This window comes from Tiliqua scincoides, chromosome 11 (assembly GCF_035046505.1).
Source record: "Tiliqua scincoides isolate rTilSci1 chromosome 11, rTilSci1.hap2, whole genome shotgun sequence".
NCBI lineage: Eukaryota > Metazoa > Chordata > Lepidosauria > Squamata > Scincidae > Tiliqua > Tiliqua scincoides.
This window is the reverse complement of record NC_089831.1, coordinates 11,143,695-11,159,540: the sequence shown is the minus strand read 5'-3', so window position 1 is coordinate 11,159,540 and position 15,846 is coordinate 11,143,695. Positions and strand designations below refer to the sequence as shown.

Here is a 15,846-nt window from a genome sequence, read left to right as displayed (position 1 = left end):
ATTTAATTGCAAGGGTTATTTTCCACATTAAAGGTAGTATAAATTCATCAATTCCATTCTTTCTTTCTTTCTTTCTTTCTTTCTTTCTTTCTTTCTTTCTTTCTTTCTTTCTTTCTTTCTTTCTTTCTTTTCTTATATCTTAATAAGGTTTGTTGAGGTTTTACTGGTTGTTGCTGATTGGGTTGTTTGTTATAATTGGGTTGATTTATTGGGTTGTGTGAGGGCTGCCCTGAAAAGGGGGGGTCTCAGGGTGTCACCTGATGGGGTGCTGAGGGTCAGCTGGATGGTCTCATGGGATCCTTGGGTGGGGTGTCCACCTCCCTGGGGTTCCTTGCAGGGGAAGCCTCAGACCAAGCCAGGGGGAGGGGGTTCACGACACTCTTGTCCTCCTCCCTGGAGGCAGGACCTAAGGCCCTTGGTGGTCTTCAGGCAGGGGCTCCAGCTCCAGCCTCCTGCCTCATCACAGGCCTCCCTGCTTTCATCCTCCCCAGCCACACCCCCAGCTCCTCCCCTTCCTCCCTCTCTAGGCTTAAAGGGGCCCTGACTCTGCCCTGCTTCCCTCCTCTTTGGTGGTTAATGGTGACCCGGCCCTGCTCACTGCTCAGGTCAGGTGAGCCCTGGGGGGACAGCCTCTCCCACCCAGCTGCCCTACGTCTTACCTGGTCAGCTGGAGAGGTGGTGGTGGCTCTATGGCCAGGCAGGTAAGGCAGGGGTTTGGTCAAGGGCTGGACCCCTGACAGGTTGTTTTATTGCTGGTTGGGTTGTTTAATTGTGTTATGATGGTTGCCTGTATTATGTATTAATGTTTGGGGCTCTGTGTGTGTGTGTGTGTGTGTGTGTGTGTGTGTGTGTGTGTGTGTGTGTGAGAGAGAGAGAGAGAGAGAGAGAGAGAGAGAGAGAGAGAGAGAGAGAGAGAGAGAGAGAGACTTCTAAAATGCTCACTATCTCTGCTTATCACTCAAATTTTGGTTTCCAAATTATCTGGTCTTATTTTTGAAGCTTCCAAATTGGTAGGATCGGGACCCTACATTTGTAGGATTCACAAAGCTCAAATACTGTTGAAAGTGGTTCCTGGAGAATTGTCAGACTGTCTCTGAAGAGGACGGGAGTTTGACTTACCCACTTGTGGTAATGTAGAGAAATTGTAATATTTTGGGAAGCTCCAATAATCTGAGTGCTCTCAAGAACCTCAGCCCTACAGAGGAGGGGGAAAATCGAGAATAAGATAAATGAAGAAAAAAGGCTCACTCACAGGTGAATCAATGAACTTATTAAGACTTCTGTAATTATTAGGGCTGTAACATTAGATTAATTAACAAACTGTGCATATCTATTCAGAAGCAAGTCTCTTAATAGGTGGGGCTTACTCCCAGGGAAGTGTACACAGGATTGCAACCGAAAAGTATTTTTGATCTTCCTAAACAGTGCTCTTGTTATTAAGCACCAGAATAATTGATATTATTCTGATTTTTTTTAAAAATGAAACTAAGGGCGCAATCAAAACTGCGCCCTAGGCCAGCACAAGCCCTTTGCGCTGGCCTCTGGATGTTGCAAAATACCATAAGGCACTTCTGCACCACCACAGGAGGAGGTAGGCGAGCTTATGGACATGCGCTGGCCTACGAAGGCCAAATCGGGCCCCTCTGTGCCAGCAGATATGCTGGCTTGCCTTGGCTGGTGTTAGGGTTTGGGAAGCGTGGCGGGGGGAGAGTGGAATGGGGGCTTTCCAGGGCAGGGAGAGGGTGGGCCAATGGGTGAACCAGGTCCAGGAGGGAGGTGGTGCCAGGATCTGGCACTTAGGCTGGATCCTAACCCCCCTCCTGGGTGGTCCGGCCTAACTCTGGGCCTCTTGAATCTATGGCACCTCTTTAGGTGGTGCAGTTCCGAGTAGCCCCATTTGGGCCACTGCCATGTGATGGGGGGGTAATGGAAAGTTATTCCCCTTGCCCCACAGCCAGCCCCAGCCCTGAGCCAGATACAGCGCAGGCTGACCTGCCTGCCTGTTGAAGCGCAGGATAGGATTGGGTTGTAATTAGAAAACACAGTAGAGTGCTGTCTTAGAAGAGGCATTCCATTAAGAGATATCGGAGAATGCCTCTTCTAAGATGGAATGCCTCTTCTAAGAGATGGTGAATGTTATTAGAAGGTACTGCACTATTTCCCATTGGGAAACCATAGTCTTTCCCAATTTCCCATTGGGAATTTCCCATTGGGAAACCATAGTCTTTCGAGACTGAAGGTTGCTGTCTTAGAAGAGGCATTCCATTAAGAGATATTGGAGAATGCCTCTTCTAAGATGGAATGCCTCTTCTAAGAGATGGTGAATGTTATTAGAAGGTACTGCACTATTTCCCATTGGGTGGGATGGAGAGATGACTGCATACTACTGTACACTACACCAAACAATCTACTTACAAGCTCATGGCAAGAAATAGCTATATGCCTGGGGCATCATAGATGCTCTAATGGAGGCATATAGATGGGTACTGAACCTGCTTTCAGGGTTTGCTCTAGCTTTCAAGGAACGCTTGACAAACTGTCCTGTAAGGGCTTCTCCCTCGTTGGGTGGGCTCTAAGAGGGTTGTTCTGCCACTACCACCCCCAAAAAGGCTATGGGCACAGAGGTGATATCAGAGATCAGCACTGAGCCTTTCTTAAAGACACAGGCCCTTGGCAGCTGCCTAGTGATATGACCTTTCCCAGTCGTCCCCGTTCCCCCCCCCAAAAAAAGAAACAAACAAACTCATCCACTATTCCTGGTGGAATGATTAAAAGGTGAAAGTGTGTGTAACAGCGTTTTTTGAAAAGAAGCGTTTTAATGTGCTGGCTAAGCATCAACCACGTCAGCCACACGAATTCTTCAGCATGGAGAGATACAACAGATCCCCCCCCCCCCCTGCAGATTTCAGCACAGAAAAGGAAGAATCTATTTGATGTAAGCGAGATTTTCTCTTTTTGGTAAATATTTTTTTTTTAGTTTTCCAGGTCATTTCTTTGACACATCAAAGCACTTGATATTTGACAGATACTGCACTGATATTTTTTATTCTATCATTTGATACATAACAATATATGATGATCATCAGGATTTCATCTAGCCATCTGTCTTATCTTTGATCATTAGTACTTGTTAGCTTGGGAACTTACATCTAAGTCAAGAGGCGAGGAGATGTTTGGAGCTGCAGTATAGCAGCCTTAGGCAAAAGTAACCCCCCCCCCCCCACCCATGCACTCACCAAGCCAGTTTCTTCCTAAATAGAAGGAAATACAGACTGGGGTGATCGTGAAGAAGTCCACAATGGAATTAAGTTCGAGCCAAAAATTCAGCTTGTCACTCGCTGCCAAGAACTAGAGAAACTATACAAAATCAGATGATACAAGAACCATATCTTTTTAAACCACATTTCTTTCCATCCAGCCATTCACACAGTGGTGTTGCTAGGGGGTGTGGGCCGCACTGGTTTATGCACATGGGGGCAGTTTGACAGCACTACTGGCCAACAATTTTTAAAATCTCAGCATTTTTGAATAATACCATCATGTTATATATCAATGGATGTGCAATTTCATGCAGAATGTAATGTAACAAACCACATTAAGTTATCTCTATTCTATCAAAAGTTATAGCCAATAAACCAGCAGGGGCAGGGCAATGGTATATCACCATGCCCACTGCCCAGGATGTTGCCCCACCTACTGCATGTGAGGAGGTCCACCATAGGGGTGACACACTGGTCTCCCATACCGGGTGTCACATACCCTCGTGACACCACTGCATTCACATGTCCATTCATCAATCAATCCCTTCAGCCAGTTAAGCCATTCCACTGAAACAACAGTGAGGACCAACCACTCAACTCTACTGCCATTGTCAAGATGAAAGCTGACAGTAAACTCTTCCACACCCCATACAAGGAAGGAACGGTCTGGATCAGGGGTGTCCAAAGTTTTTGGCAAGAGGGCCATATCGTCTCTCTGACACTGTGTCGGGGGCCGGGCAAAAAAAAAAGAATTAATTTACATTTAAAATTTGAATAAATTTACATAAATGAGTTTACATAAATGAATATATTAAAGATGAACTTATATGAATGAATGTCTTGCAATAACTCAAGGCCTATAAAAGTCCTTGCACAAAGCAAGACTGGCCTTTCTTTTGCTGCCGCTACTGCATCACAGACGTGAAACAGCAAGCAGTGGAGGGAGCCCTCATCCCACAGCTCACACGAGAGGTCAAACAGTCGCCCTCATACTAAGAGCAGTTGCATCAGACCAGCGTGGGCTCCAACAAATCTCCAAATCAAATCAACAAATCAACAAATGTACTCCAACAAATTTGTTTGCTCCAACAAATCAATCAATTTGTTTGCTCCAACAAATCAACAAATGTACATGAATAAATGTACATATGTTTACATGAATGAATATATTAAATATGACCTTATATGAATGAATGAAGGTCTTGCAATAGCTCAAAGCCTATAAAAGACCTTGCACAAAGCAAGGCTGGCCTTTCCTTTTCTGCCGCTACTGCATCACAGATGTGAAACAGCAAGTAGCGGAGGGAGCCCTCATCCCACAGCTCACCGAGAGGTCAAACATTCTCCCTCAAGCTGAGAGCAATTGCATCAGGCCAGTGCGGGCTCCAACAAATCACCAGAGGGCCAGAGGCTCATTGGAGACTCGGGGTTCCCTGAGGGCCTCATTGAGAGGCCTCGAGGGCCGCAAGTGGCCCCAGGGCCGGAGTTTGGGCACCCCTGGTCTGGATCATGTGTGACTGCGGCATTCATTTCAGAGGGTGAAACAAGATGGTCTTAACCCAATTGTAATTAAACTGTGGAACTCCTTGCCACATGAATGTAGTGGTGGTGTCTGACTTAAATGCCTTTAAAAGTGGATTGGACAGGTTTCTGGAGGAAAAGTCCATCACAGGTTACAAGCCATGATATGTTTGTGCAACCTTCTGGTTTTAGAAGTAGGTTATCACTGACATGCCAGATGGAAGGGAGGGGCAACAGGATACAGATACCTTGTTGTCTTGTGTGCTCCCTGAGGCATCTGGCAGGTCACTGTGAGATACAGGAAGGTGCACTCTATGGGCCTTTGGACAAAGCATGTTAAGCCAAAGCATCCCCAGTGTTGGAAGGGAAAAGGAGGCATTCTCAGTTGGATCCATAGGGCAAGCCAAAGAACTCCCACTGCCTAATGCAGGGCACCAAATACTACAGCCCTTCAGTGATCAAAAGCATCCACCCTCTAAGGAAGTAGATCTGCCTCTAAGGAGTTGCTGGTGGACATGGCTCTGGGCAGTCTAGAGAAGGTACAGGGGAGAATGGTTTATATGCTCCCTCTTCTGTGAGGCTATTTTATATAACACAGTGGTAGGGTTGCTGTCATTCAACATGGACAAAAGGGGGGGGGGAGAACAGGTTACTTCATCACTTTCTCCCTGACCCACCATCTGTGGATAATCCTTATCTCTAGGTCAAACAGAGGCATATCTTCACCCTTCTTAGTAAGAAGTGGTGAATGAAGAGCCCCATTGATTTGCTTCTGAACCACAAAGGTGGGGGGGGGAGTCTAAATTCTGCTGGCTCCCCCAATTCTGGGACGCTGGTCTGGCCTCTCTCTCTCTCTCTCTCTCTCTCTCTCTCTCTCTCTCTCTCTCTCTCTCTCTCTGTCTGTCTTTGGCTTAAGACAGCAAGAGGGCTAAGCCTGCCTAAGTCTTACCCTAACCGGGACCTGTGTTGCCTGCAGTGGACAGGGTAGTGGGGTCACTGCTTTGACTTCATGAGTCAGCTCTCAGTCCCCTCTGGACCAAGCAGAGGGTCCTCTGCCTCTCTATCAGGCCATCCCCACCCCTTCCTTCTTCCTCGCTCTCCCACTTTCCTCTCCTCTCCAGACCCTGGTGTTGACAAGTAGATCGGGAGAAACCAGGAGGCAGCATTGCATATGAGAATGTTCCAACCTGCATGAGGTAACCCCTCCTCAGCATCATCCCATTGCATGCATGTTTTTTCCAAGGCAGTCGTGATCTTCCTCTTTTTTATTGCAAAGCTCCCTTACCCGTAATCCAAAGTAAAAAAGGAAGAATATATTGAAGAACAGGTCAATAAACACGGTCTGGTCTTCGAAGGAGAGGCAGAAGTGTGTAACACTAGGGAGGAAAACGAGGGATTCATCGTTATTTGTGGTACCGGATGTCAGGTCACGGCTGAAATTTGCACACAGCAGTTCGTGAAGAATTTTCATTTCAAAAAAATATTAAAATTTCCATGTATTAAAGAAAAGTTGGTGACTGAATGCTGTTGAAATTCTGGACTGAAGGGCTTCATTAATTTTTGTCTCTGCACAGGCTTCTATTGAAGAGAAACACACACACACACACACACACACACACACACACACACACACACACACACACACCATGGCAAATGACAGAGCACCCTGAAAGATTAAAGACCAACATTTTCAGTAGGCATTTTCCAGTTTTCTTTCTTCAGTTTCATTCTCCCCTCTGATCGCTCTGCTGCTTATCTCTGTTTTACTGTGATCATGGTTGCTGATATCCCCCCCATTGTATGGACGGTTGTCAATTGCACATTCTAAACCACTTTGAGTCTCCTGGTAGGAGTCAATGAAGGGGAGTCAATGAAGTGGGCCAAAAATGATGTTATTTAGCAGGAAGTGACATCGAGTAGGTGACGGTCAGCCATAAGCACTTTGTTCTCACACAGAAATTCATTAGCTACAAAGGACAGAAGAGAAAATATGCAAATCTTGTTCATATTTTCAAGATATGAGAGAGACCAGTTATCATGCTGGGAGAGCCCAGCTGTAACGAGGGCCAGAGAAATGGCTTTTGGGGGCCACATTCGGCGCACGGGCCTTATTTTCGACACCCCTGTGTCAAATGGGACATGAAAAATGGGCAAAAGCAGATTTTGTTACTTCAAACCAATACAGCAATTTTCAACCTTTTTCCTCTCATGGCACACTGATCAGATGTTAAAATTGTCAAGGCACACCATCAGTTTTTTTTTTTTTTTTTACAATTGACAAGCCGCACTATGCTATCGGTAGGGAGCTCACATTCCCCAATGGCCCTATTAATACATGATCTTCCTCCAAACTCTCATGGCACACCTGTGGACCATTCATGGCACACCAATGTGCCATGGCACACTGGCTGGAAATCTCTGGTCCAATATGTGATCATCCGCTTGGTAAATCCAGGATGCCGACAAAACATCCATATTCCTTGATGCTTATACAATATTGCTGGTGCAGATCTGATTTGACTCATGGCAGCAGTGGAAGCTTACCCTGGGGAAAGGGAACAAATGCTCCCTTGCCCCAAAAAGATCTCGACATGTCAAAACTCCCCCACAAGATCCAGCAGGTAACTTGTTGGTGCCACTGCATCACCGCACCGGCAATTACAGTGGCTTGGGCCGCCCATCATCAAAGTTCTAGTTGTAGTGAAAAAGGGAAGGGAAAAAGCAAAACCCCAAGTTTTCTCTACTTCCACCACAAAAGACACAAATCTTTGTACTAAACAAATAGGAAAGGAGGGAATATTGGACAAAGTCTCTTGGTTTGAATTACCTGTAACAGTTCATGATGTAAATAATGAGTGATCCGATACTAAAGAGGAACACCAGTATTACCTAAAAGGAAAGAATTCAGAGTGCATCAGTGATAACATCACTAGAAAAATCCAGTGGACATCCTGATTCTAGTCCTGTGGCGATTCACACCTCTATCGACAATGCTAATTTATGGTCTCAAAAATATCATCACAATAAAGTGTACAGTGCACCCCTGGTATCCACAGACTTGGCATCTGTGGATTTGACTCATCGTGGATCCTGTGGATACCAGGGGAAAGCCACTTCCAGTTTGCCGCAGATTCAAGTCCCTGCAGATTTGCATATCCATGGGGGATCCAGAAATGGATCCCCTGCGGATAAAAGGGCACATATTTGATTGGCACATGGAGACACATGGAGGCTACTTCAAATGGTTGCAGGTAATGGTGCAAATTTCACCATATGGTGCAATGAGTCAGGATTGAACTAAGATCTCCTGACACCTGAGATGGAGTGATCAATGACATCTGGCCATGTTCCAGCCTCCAGCATTCTTCTTCCGTGTGTCCTGCTATCTGAGAACAGTGCAGGTTTAAAAGGTCTGATTCTTTGTACTGCCCATCACATCACTCACCAGCACACGCCCTACAGCTGTCTGAGCTGAAAGCATCATCACGATCCAGTCCTGAAACTTCCCTTTCCATTGCGTGAGCCTCTTATTCTTCAGGGTGACCACCTGTAAGAGTTGAAGGAAATAAACTGAGACTATCCCCCCACCACCACACGCACACAAGCAAAGTGCCAGTCTGTATTACAGTCTTGCACTTTCAGAGATAATGGATGATTTGTGTGCATCTTGTGATGGTCAATGGGGCATGTGCCGCCCCCCGAAGGCCTCAGAACATCCTCCAGAGAGTTAAAGGTGCCAAGAAACACCGATTTCATTATCCATGGGTTTTGACATCCACAGAATTTCAAACTTTCTCATGCTAATATTATAATGCCGTTGTACAAATCTATGGTAAGGCCACACCTGGAGTATTGTGTCCAGTTCTGGTCGCCGCATCTCAAAAAAGACATAGTGGAAATGGAAAAGGTGCAAAAGAGAGCGACTAAGATGATTACGGGGCTGGGGCACCTTCCTTATGAGGAAAGGCTACGGCGTCTGGGCCTCTTCAGCCTAGAAAAGAGACGCCTGAGGGGGGACATGATTGAGACATACAAATTTTGCAGGGGATGGACAGAGTGGATATGGAGATGCTCTTTACACTCTCACATAACACCAGAACCAGGGGACATCCACTAAAATGCAGGAGGTTGGCGGCTAGACAGACAAGAATTTCTTTACTCGCTGGGTCAGTGTGGACTCTTGCCACAGGATGTGGACTCTCTGTCCAATTCCCTTTTAATGGCCTGGATGCCTTTAAAAGGGAATTGGACAAGTTTCTGGAGGAAAAATCCATTAGGCGGTACAAGCCATGATGTGTATGCGCAACCTCCTGATTTTAGAAATGGGTTATGTCAGAATGCCAGATGCAAGGGAGGGCACCAGGATGAGGTCTCTTGTTATCTGGTGTGCTCCCTGGGTCATTTGGTGGGCTGCTGTGAGATACAGGAAGCTGGACTAGATGGGCCTATGGCCTGATCCAGTGGGGCTGTTCTTATGTTCTTAAAAATGTGTTTTTAAAACAGTAACATCTGGTTTGTAGGAAGATTTAGGAAGGGGGGCAATACCAGCTCTCAGCAGCCCTCCTAGTCCTGGCTGCTGTTCAAACTGTTTAGGCCAGAACCTCAAAGCAAAATGGCAGGACCCATCCTAGCTGAGATGCACCTGAGGTTGGGTTGCGTGACCTGCTTCTAGGTCCCAATCAACCTATTGAGGGTGTCTGAGTTTACTGAAGCCTTCTACATTTTGCAGTGTGGAAAGGGTGTTTCATGCTTTCCACCCAGCAACTTTGTGTGAGAGAATCTGGCATTTTGGGAAACCCTAACTGGATGATGGCCGGATCCCAAAGGATCTCCTCTATGGAGAACTCGTGCAAGGAAAGCGCCCTACAGGTAGACCACAGCTGCGATACAAGGACATCTGCAAGAGGGATCTGAAGGCCTTAGGAGTGGAGCTCAACAGGTGGGAAACCCTGGCCTCTGAGCGGCCCGCTTGGAGGCAGGCTGTGCAGCATGGCCTTTCCCAGTTTGAAGAGACACTTGGCCAACAGTCTGAGGCTAAGAGGCAAAGAAGGAAGGCCCATAGCCAGGGAGACAGACCAGGGACAGACTGCACTTGCTCCCAGTGTGGAAGGGATTGTCACTCCCGAATCGGCCTTTTCAGCCACACTAGACACTGTTCCAGAACCACCATTCAGAGCGAGATACCATAGTCTTTCGAGACTGAAGGTTGCCAACAACAAAAACCCCACATATCACAGAAAAGCAGTCCCTCCTCCCTGACCGCTTTCCCGGAGCCCAGTGGCGTACCTACCTGTAGTATTTGACCCGTATCAACACAGCAGCAGAAGGCATGCTGGAGTATCCTGAATAACAAGATGATCATTATGCCGCCCAGAAAAATGGAGAGGCAGCCACTCATGAAAGCTAACTGAACATACTGGGTGCAATGAGTTCCAAGATCTGTACTCCATTCTTGGAGGTCTGAAGGGTCACTTCCTACGTTCTCCTTAACATGGTCAGGAGCACGAAGTGTCTCTGAAGTTGTTTCCGGCATGTCTGCTTCCTCAGCTTTCCTATTGTTCACCGGAGATGTTCTAAGAAAGACCGTTCTAAGAAAGATGTTCTAAGGAAGGCAAGTAGAATCTTTGTGATGTCACTGCAGAGAAACAGGCTATGATGTCATTCTTGGCAAGAGCTAGTGACCAGCACGGGCTGCAAGAACTTGGGAGGACACATTGCATGGAAATTGTTGGGGAGTCTATTCCCCCCCCCCATTTTTTTGACCACGTAAACCATGGATGAACTTTTTGTTTGAGAAATGGTATGTGAATATTCTCAGTTATGACATGATTACTAGGGCTACACAAAACTCTGTTCATCTCAGAATGGGATAGAGCAGTGTTTCTCAAACTGTGGGTCAGGACTCACTAGGTGGGTCATGAACCAATTTCAGGTGGGTCCCCATTTATTTCAATATCTTATTTTGATATATTAGACTTGATGCTACCAGGGTAGGTGACTGCATTTGGGAAAATGTTACAGACCTGCAGTTTTAACAAGCTACTAAGTATATCCCTTTAACAATGACAGTAAATGGGACTTATTCCTTGGTATGTACGTGTAGGATTGCAGCCTAGGATTGTTAAAAATGGTCCTACTTGCTGATGTCACTTCCGGTCATGACATCACTTCTGGTGGGTCCTGACAGATTCTCATTCTAAAACGTTGGTCCTGGTGCTAAATGTGTGAGAACCACTGGGATAGAGTGTTTGTGAATGGGAGATGTGAAAGCTTGCAGAAGATGGAGAGCATACCAAACACTGGCTCCACCCCATGATGTGCCATCCTTTTCTCCTCCCTCTCTCTAATTTTCTAACTCTACATTCTCCTCTCCTCCACATTTTCTCTTCCTCTCTGGCCCCCTCTTCCTTCTCCCATCTAAGGAGGGAAAGAAGAGGAGGAGCGGTGGCGGCAAGTAGGTGGACAGGTACCTCTACCAAGCGACCTCTTCAGTTGGCCTCATGGAAGAATTGGTCCTGTGTGGCTGCTGTTTTTGAAGGCTGGCTTGATGGTTTGGGCCAACAAGATAGCATGGGGATGTTATTGCCCCTTCTCCTGAGTCCCAGTTCCCCTGCCAAAATCAACAGCACTGTGAAGTACAGAAAATGACATGGGGACTGGGAGACATGGACCTTCCATGGTTCTTGTAGATGGTTGCTCTTGTACATGGACCTTGTACATGAACCTCCCCCCGTCACATTGAGCTTGGCCCTTACAAGTGCACATGCCTGATATTGGAAGCTAAGCAAGGTCAGGCCTGGTTAGTACTTGGAAGGGAGACCGCCTGGGAATACCGGGTGCTGTAGGCTTCTACCATAGTCTTTCGAGACTGAAGGTTGCCAACCAGGGCTGAGGAAAAGAGCAACCAGCTATAAGAACGGCGTCCTATAGTTTCCAAAGTGCTTGAGAAAGCACAACAGTCCATTTTTCATTCCCCTCCCCTTCGGGCCACACAGCTTCCTTCTGCAGCTGTGGGATCAGATGTAGCTAGTTATCACAACGGTTCCCTCCCCATTGCAACATCATTTCATCAAAAGGTCTAGGGTTCCTCGAGAGGCTTAAAAAAAGAAGTAGAAAAAAAAGAGAGATATTTTACAGAGTGGAGGATGAATAATGCAATCAGGTTCCTCTTCATGCAATCAGAACAGCTGAGTAGGAAAGTGGTGATTTTGTCTGAAAAGGAGACACATGGCCGGGAAAACTAAGCAGCAAAACAACAGCTTAATAGCAGGAGAGCTAGTGGTGAGAGAACAACATGGTGGCTTTTAAGTGCAGTGATTAGCTCAAGGCCACCCTTCCATGTCTGAAAGCCAATGGGTTCCAGTTGCAGCTGGGACATCTGGGTTGTAATGTGAATGGCCATGAAACAATGGTCCAATGGCTGCCATTTTGGAACACTGTGTTTGTGTCTATCCAAGCTCTCTGGATAGTCCAGTACAATTACAATCAGTTATGCTTTGCAGAAGGCCTGACACCAGGTCAACCTCTGCTGAAGCAGGTTCTCACAGTTTGTGTGTACACAAACGCATGGTTGTCTTTAGGGAGTTACTCTATGAATACTCTTATGGCAGTGGCTCCCAACCTTTTCTACCTGGCAGCTCCCTCGACCTACTTGGCCACTGGCCACGGCTCCCCATTAGGTCTGCAATCCTATACAGCAGTGTTCTTCAACCTAGGGGTTGGGACCCCAAGGGGATCGCGAAACCTCAGTTGTGGGGTCACGGCAATTTACAAGCATGAAAATACTTGAAGACCACTGGACTAGAGCATCACTAGATGGTACCTAGAGATCACTAGCAGCACCACTGGTCTGGCTGCTGGGTGGAAGATGTCCTGTGGTCCTGTGAGTACCACCAGGCACCACCTCAAGTACCACTGGTGGTGCTCATACCCGTGGTTGAGAAACACTGCTCTATGGTATTAACAATCTTTGCATATAAGCAATTTATTCTCCATAAGAACGTAAGAAGGTTGGTTGGTTGACAACCTTCAGTCTTGAAAGACTATGGTATAGCCCTACAGCATCCGGCATTCCCAGGTGGTCTCCCATCCAAGTACTAACCAGGCCTGATGCTGCTTAGCTTCCGAGATCAGACGAGATCGGGCATGTGCAGGGTAACAGTTGCTGCGAACATAAGAAGAGCCCTGCTGGATCAGGCCAAGGGTTCATTCAATCCAGCTTCCTGTATCTTACAGTGGCCCACCAGATGCCTCTGGGAGCAGCCAAGACAATAAGAGACTTGCATCCTGGTGCCCCTCCCTTGTGCTTGGCATTCTGAGGTAGCTTTCTTCTAAAACCAGGAAGTCACACATACCCATCACGGCTTGTAACCTGTGTTGGACTTTTCCTCCAGAAATCTGCCCCATTGCCTTTTAAAGGCATCTAGGCCAGGTGCCATCACCGTATCCTGCAGCAAGGAGTTCTGTGGATTAAAGGTCTATTTCAGGGAGAACAGGAAAGCGTATGTAATGTCATTCTAATACGAAACACCTTCCTTTTTACACTTAGGTCTATGCCATCTCTGGAGGAGTTCCAAGCGAGGACTCAGGCACTTAGCAGCGATCGTTACAATACCAGCCTACGGAAATCTTTCCACTTCCTCCTGTTTTACTAATTTGGTAAACACTCTCAATAGCTTTTTAATACTTTAGCATGCTCAAACGTTGCCATCCCTCTCTCACTGCAACAGAAATACTATTGCTATTTGGGGGGGGAGTAGGCAAGCCACCTGCCATACATACGGCCGACCACTGGATGGCAGCATTTGCCTGCCTTTAACACCACACAAGCCCATCAGAAATCAGAGCATCACAGCCAAGATCACCCAGAGAACAAGATCACACAAAGAAAAGAGGAGTGCAGGGGTGATTTTTTAGCCATGGGTCAGACTTAACAATATTTGCTGGAAAAGAGATGCTTCTTTGATTTTCACTTGTCCAAGTTGTCCACGGATAGAGCAACTCTACGGATGTCTCGCAACTGGTAATCATTCCAAAAGGATATTGCAAGAGATGTCACTAAAATCCTCTCTGGCTGAAATTCATGATGGAGCACATGATTCTGGACCCCTCCCACTCTCCAGAGGACTGGATTGATAAACATTGGATATGTCTAAGGCTCACTAGGGTTCACTAGGGTGGTGTAGTGGTTTGGGAGGTGGACTTAGAACTGGAAGATCCAGGTTCAAACCTCCTCTCAGCCTTGAAGCTTCCTGGGTGACCTTGGGCCAGTCACTTTTCTCTCTCAGCCTCACCTACCTCGCAGGGTTGCTGTGAAGACAAAAGGAGGGGAGCAGCTGCATACATCGCCCTGAGCTCTTTGGAGGAAGGGTGGTGAAAAATAAAAATAAATAAAATAGGGTTGTGTTAGTCAGTGAGATTGTTCATTGTGTCACCCCCCATGATGGATATCCTCCCTTACCAGACCATACAGAAAAAAAATTCATTATCATTCACACAATATCATTCACACAATATCATTCAATCCAGTACCATTCAGTCCAATATCCAATATCATTCACACAATATCATTCAATCCAGTGGCATCACTTGGGTGGCTGTCACCCCCATTCACTTTATTTATTTACTTATTTTAATTAATAGCAGTTCAGGTCACCCAACAAATCACCGAACAATAGAAAACCAGTGGTCAAATTGATGACATACCACTGCATAAGAGTTCTAGTATGAGCTGTAATCCATGGAAATGAGACCTGGTTCATACTAACACCTCATTGGTTCCCTGCTGTGTCATAATAACAGCCTCATGGGCTCTCGGAACAATCAGTCTCATTGGTCAGTTTTGAGTTAAAGAAATCCACTTTTTGTTACGTAAGGCTGTTGCGTTTTCCTTTTGTGTTTTTTGGCTATAACCTTTGATGGAATACAGATACGTTAAGGTGATTTGATTCATTGCATTCTGCATTAAATTGCGGATCAAATGATATGTACCACAATGGTATTATTCAAAAATACCAAGATTTTCACAATTTTGTCAGTAGAGGGGTCACACACACACGCCCTGAGTGCATCCTGGTGCAATTTGCACAACCGCACCCCATAGTGACACCACTGCAGGTCAGTTAATGAACCAAATTGATCCAATTGATCCACATTTTATTCTAAAATTGCATACATGACCAGAGTAGATTACCTTAGTTCATGGACCCCTTAGGCACGAGACCCAACTGGGAGCACTTTCTGCACCCCCAGGATGACACCTGTCCAAAGATCTTGTATATTCAGAACATTTGGGGGAAATAGGTAACCTCATACTACACAATATAATATTGCAACAACCATGATAGGTAGAAAAATCTAGGATCAGAGGTGAATTTTTAAAAATCTGCATTTAAATATAGATTTTTATTTTTCCAGTTATGGAAGACAAAAACCTCAGAGATTCTTGGTGGCAAAAGAATTGTGCAACGTTCAGATGGAATGGAAACATGAACCATCTATCCCTAATTTGCCTCCTCGGCTGACAGCAGAACAACAACAGTTGCTCATTTGCATATGATAATTCATTTCAATGTTTGCAAATGGAAATTGTCCATCACTTAACAAGGCCAATTTTAGATGATCTTGCAGAGGCATTGCATGGCAAAAGTATTCATCTTCCTCTTTTTATTTTTTTTATTTTTTTTCCCTAGCAAGCTAAGAAACATCTTTGATCATGGGACTCTTGGCAGGGTGATAGAGAACACAGGCCCTGGGGTAAAGGATTTATAGGTTAAAAAAAATTACTTGGGAGGGGGGAGAGAGAGCTGATAGGTGATGAAGATACTTCAATGCAACACTCTAGGGCAGTGGTTATCAAACTTTTTAGCACTGGGACCCACTTTTTAGAATGACAGTCCACTGGAACCCACCAAAAGTGATTTCATTAACCTGGAAGTGATGTCATAGCCTGAAATGACATCATCAAGCAGGAACATTTTTAACACCCCCCATATGATCAAATCAAATTGTCATAGGTTCAATTCCAGGCATCTCCAGGCAGGACAGGGAAAAAACTCCTCACTGA

General features: G+C 45.9%; 1 protein-coding gene across 1 annotated transcript in view; it reads right to left on the bottom strand.

Moving 5' to 3' along the window:
- KCNU1 (potassium calcium-activated channel subfamily U member 1) overlaps positions 1 to 10,314 on the bottom strand; it is a 76,102-nt gene extending 65,788 nt beyond the window's left edge. The window contains exons 1-6 of the mRNA XM_066639672.1: positions 10,072 to 10,314; positions 8,227 to 8,328; positions 7,609 to 7,670; positions 6,067 to 6,157; positions 3,237 to 3,348; positions 1,120 to 1,195 (exon numbers count right to left, since the gene is read on the bottom strand). Of these exons, the coding sequence (XP_066495769.1) occupies positions 1,120 to 1,195; positions 3,237 to 3,348; positions 6,067 to 6,157; positions 7,609 to 7,670; positions 8,227 to 8,328; positions 10,072 to 10,314 (686 nt within the window). The remainder of the gene's footprint in view (positions 1 to 1,119; positions 1,196 to 3,236; positions 3,349 to 6,066; positions 6,158 to 7,608; positions 7,671 to 8,226; positions 8,329 to 10,071) is intronic.
- Between the last annotated feature and the right edge of the window lie 5,532 nt (positions 10,315 to 15,846).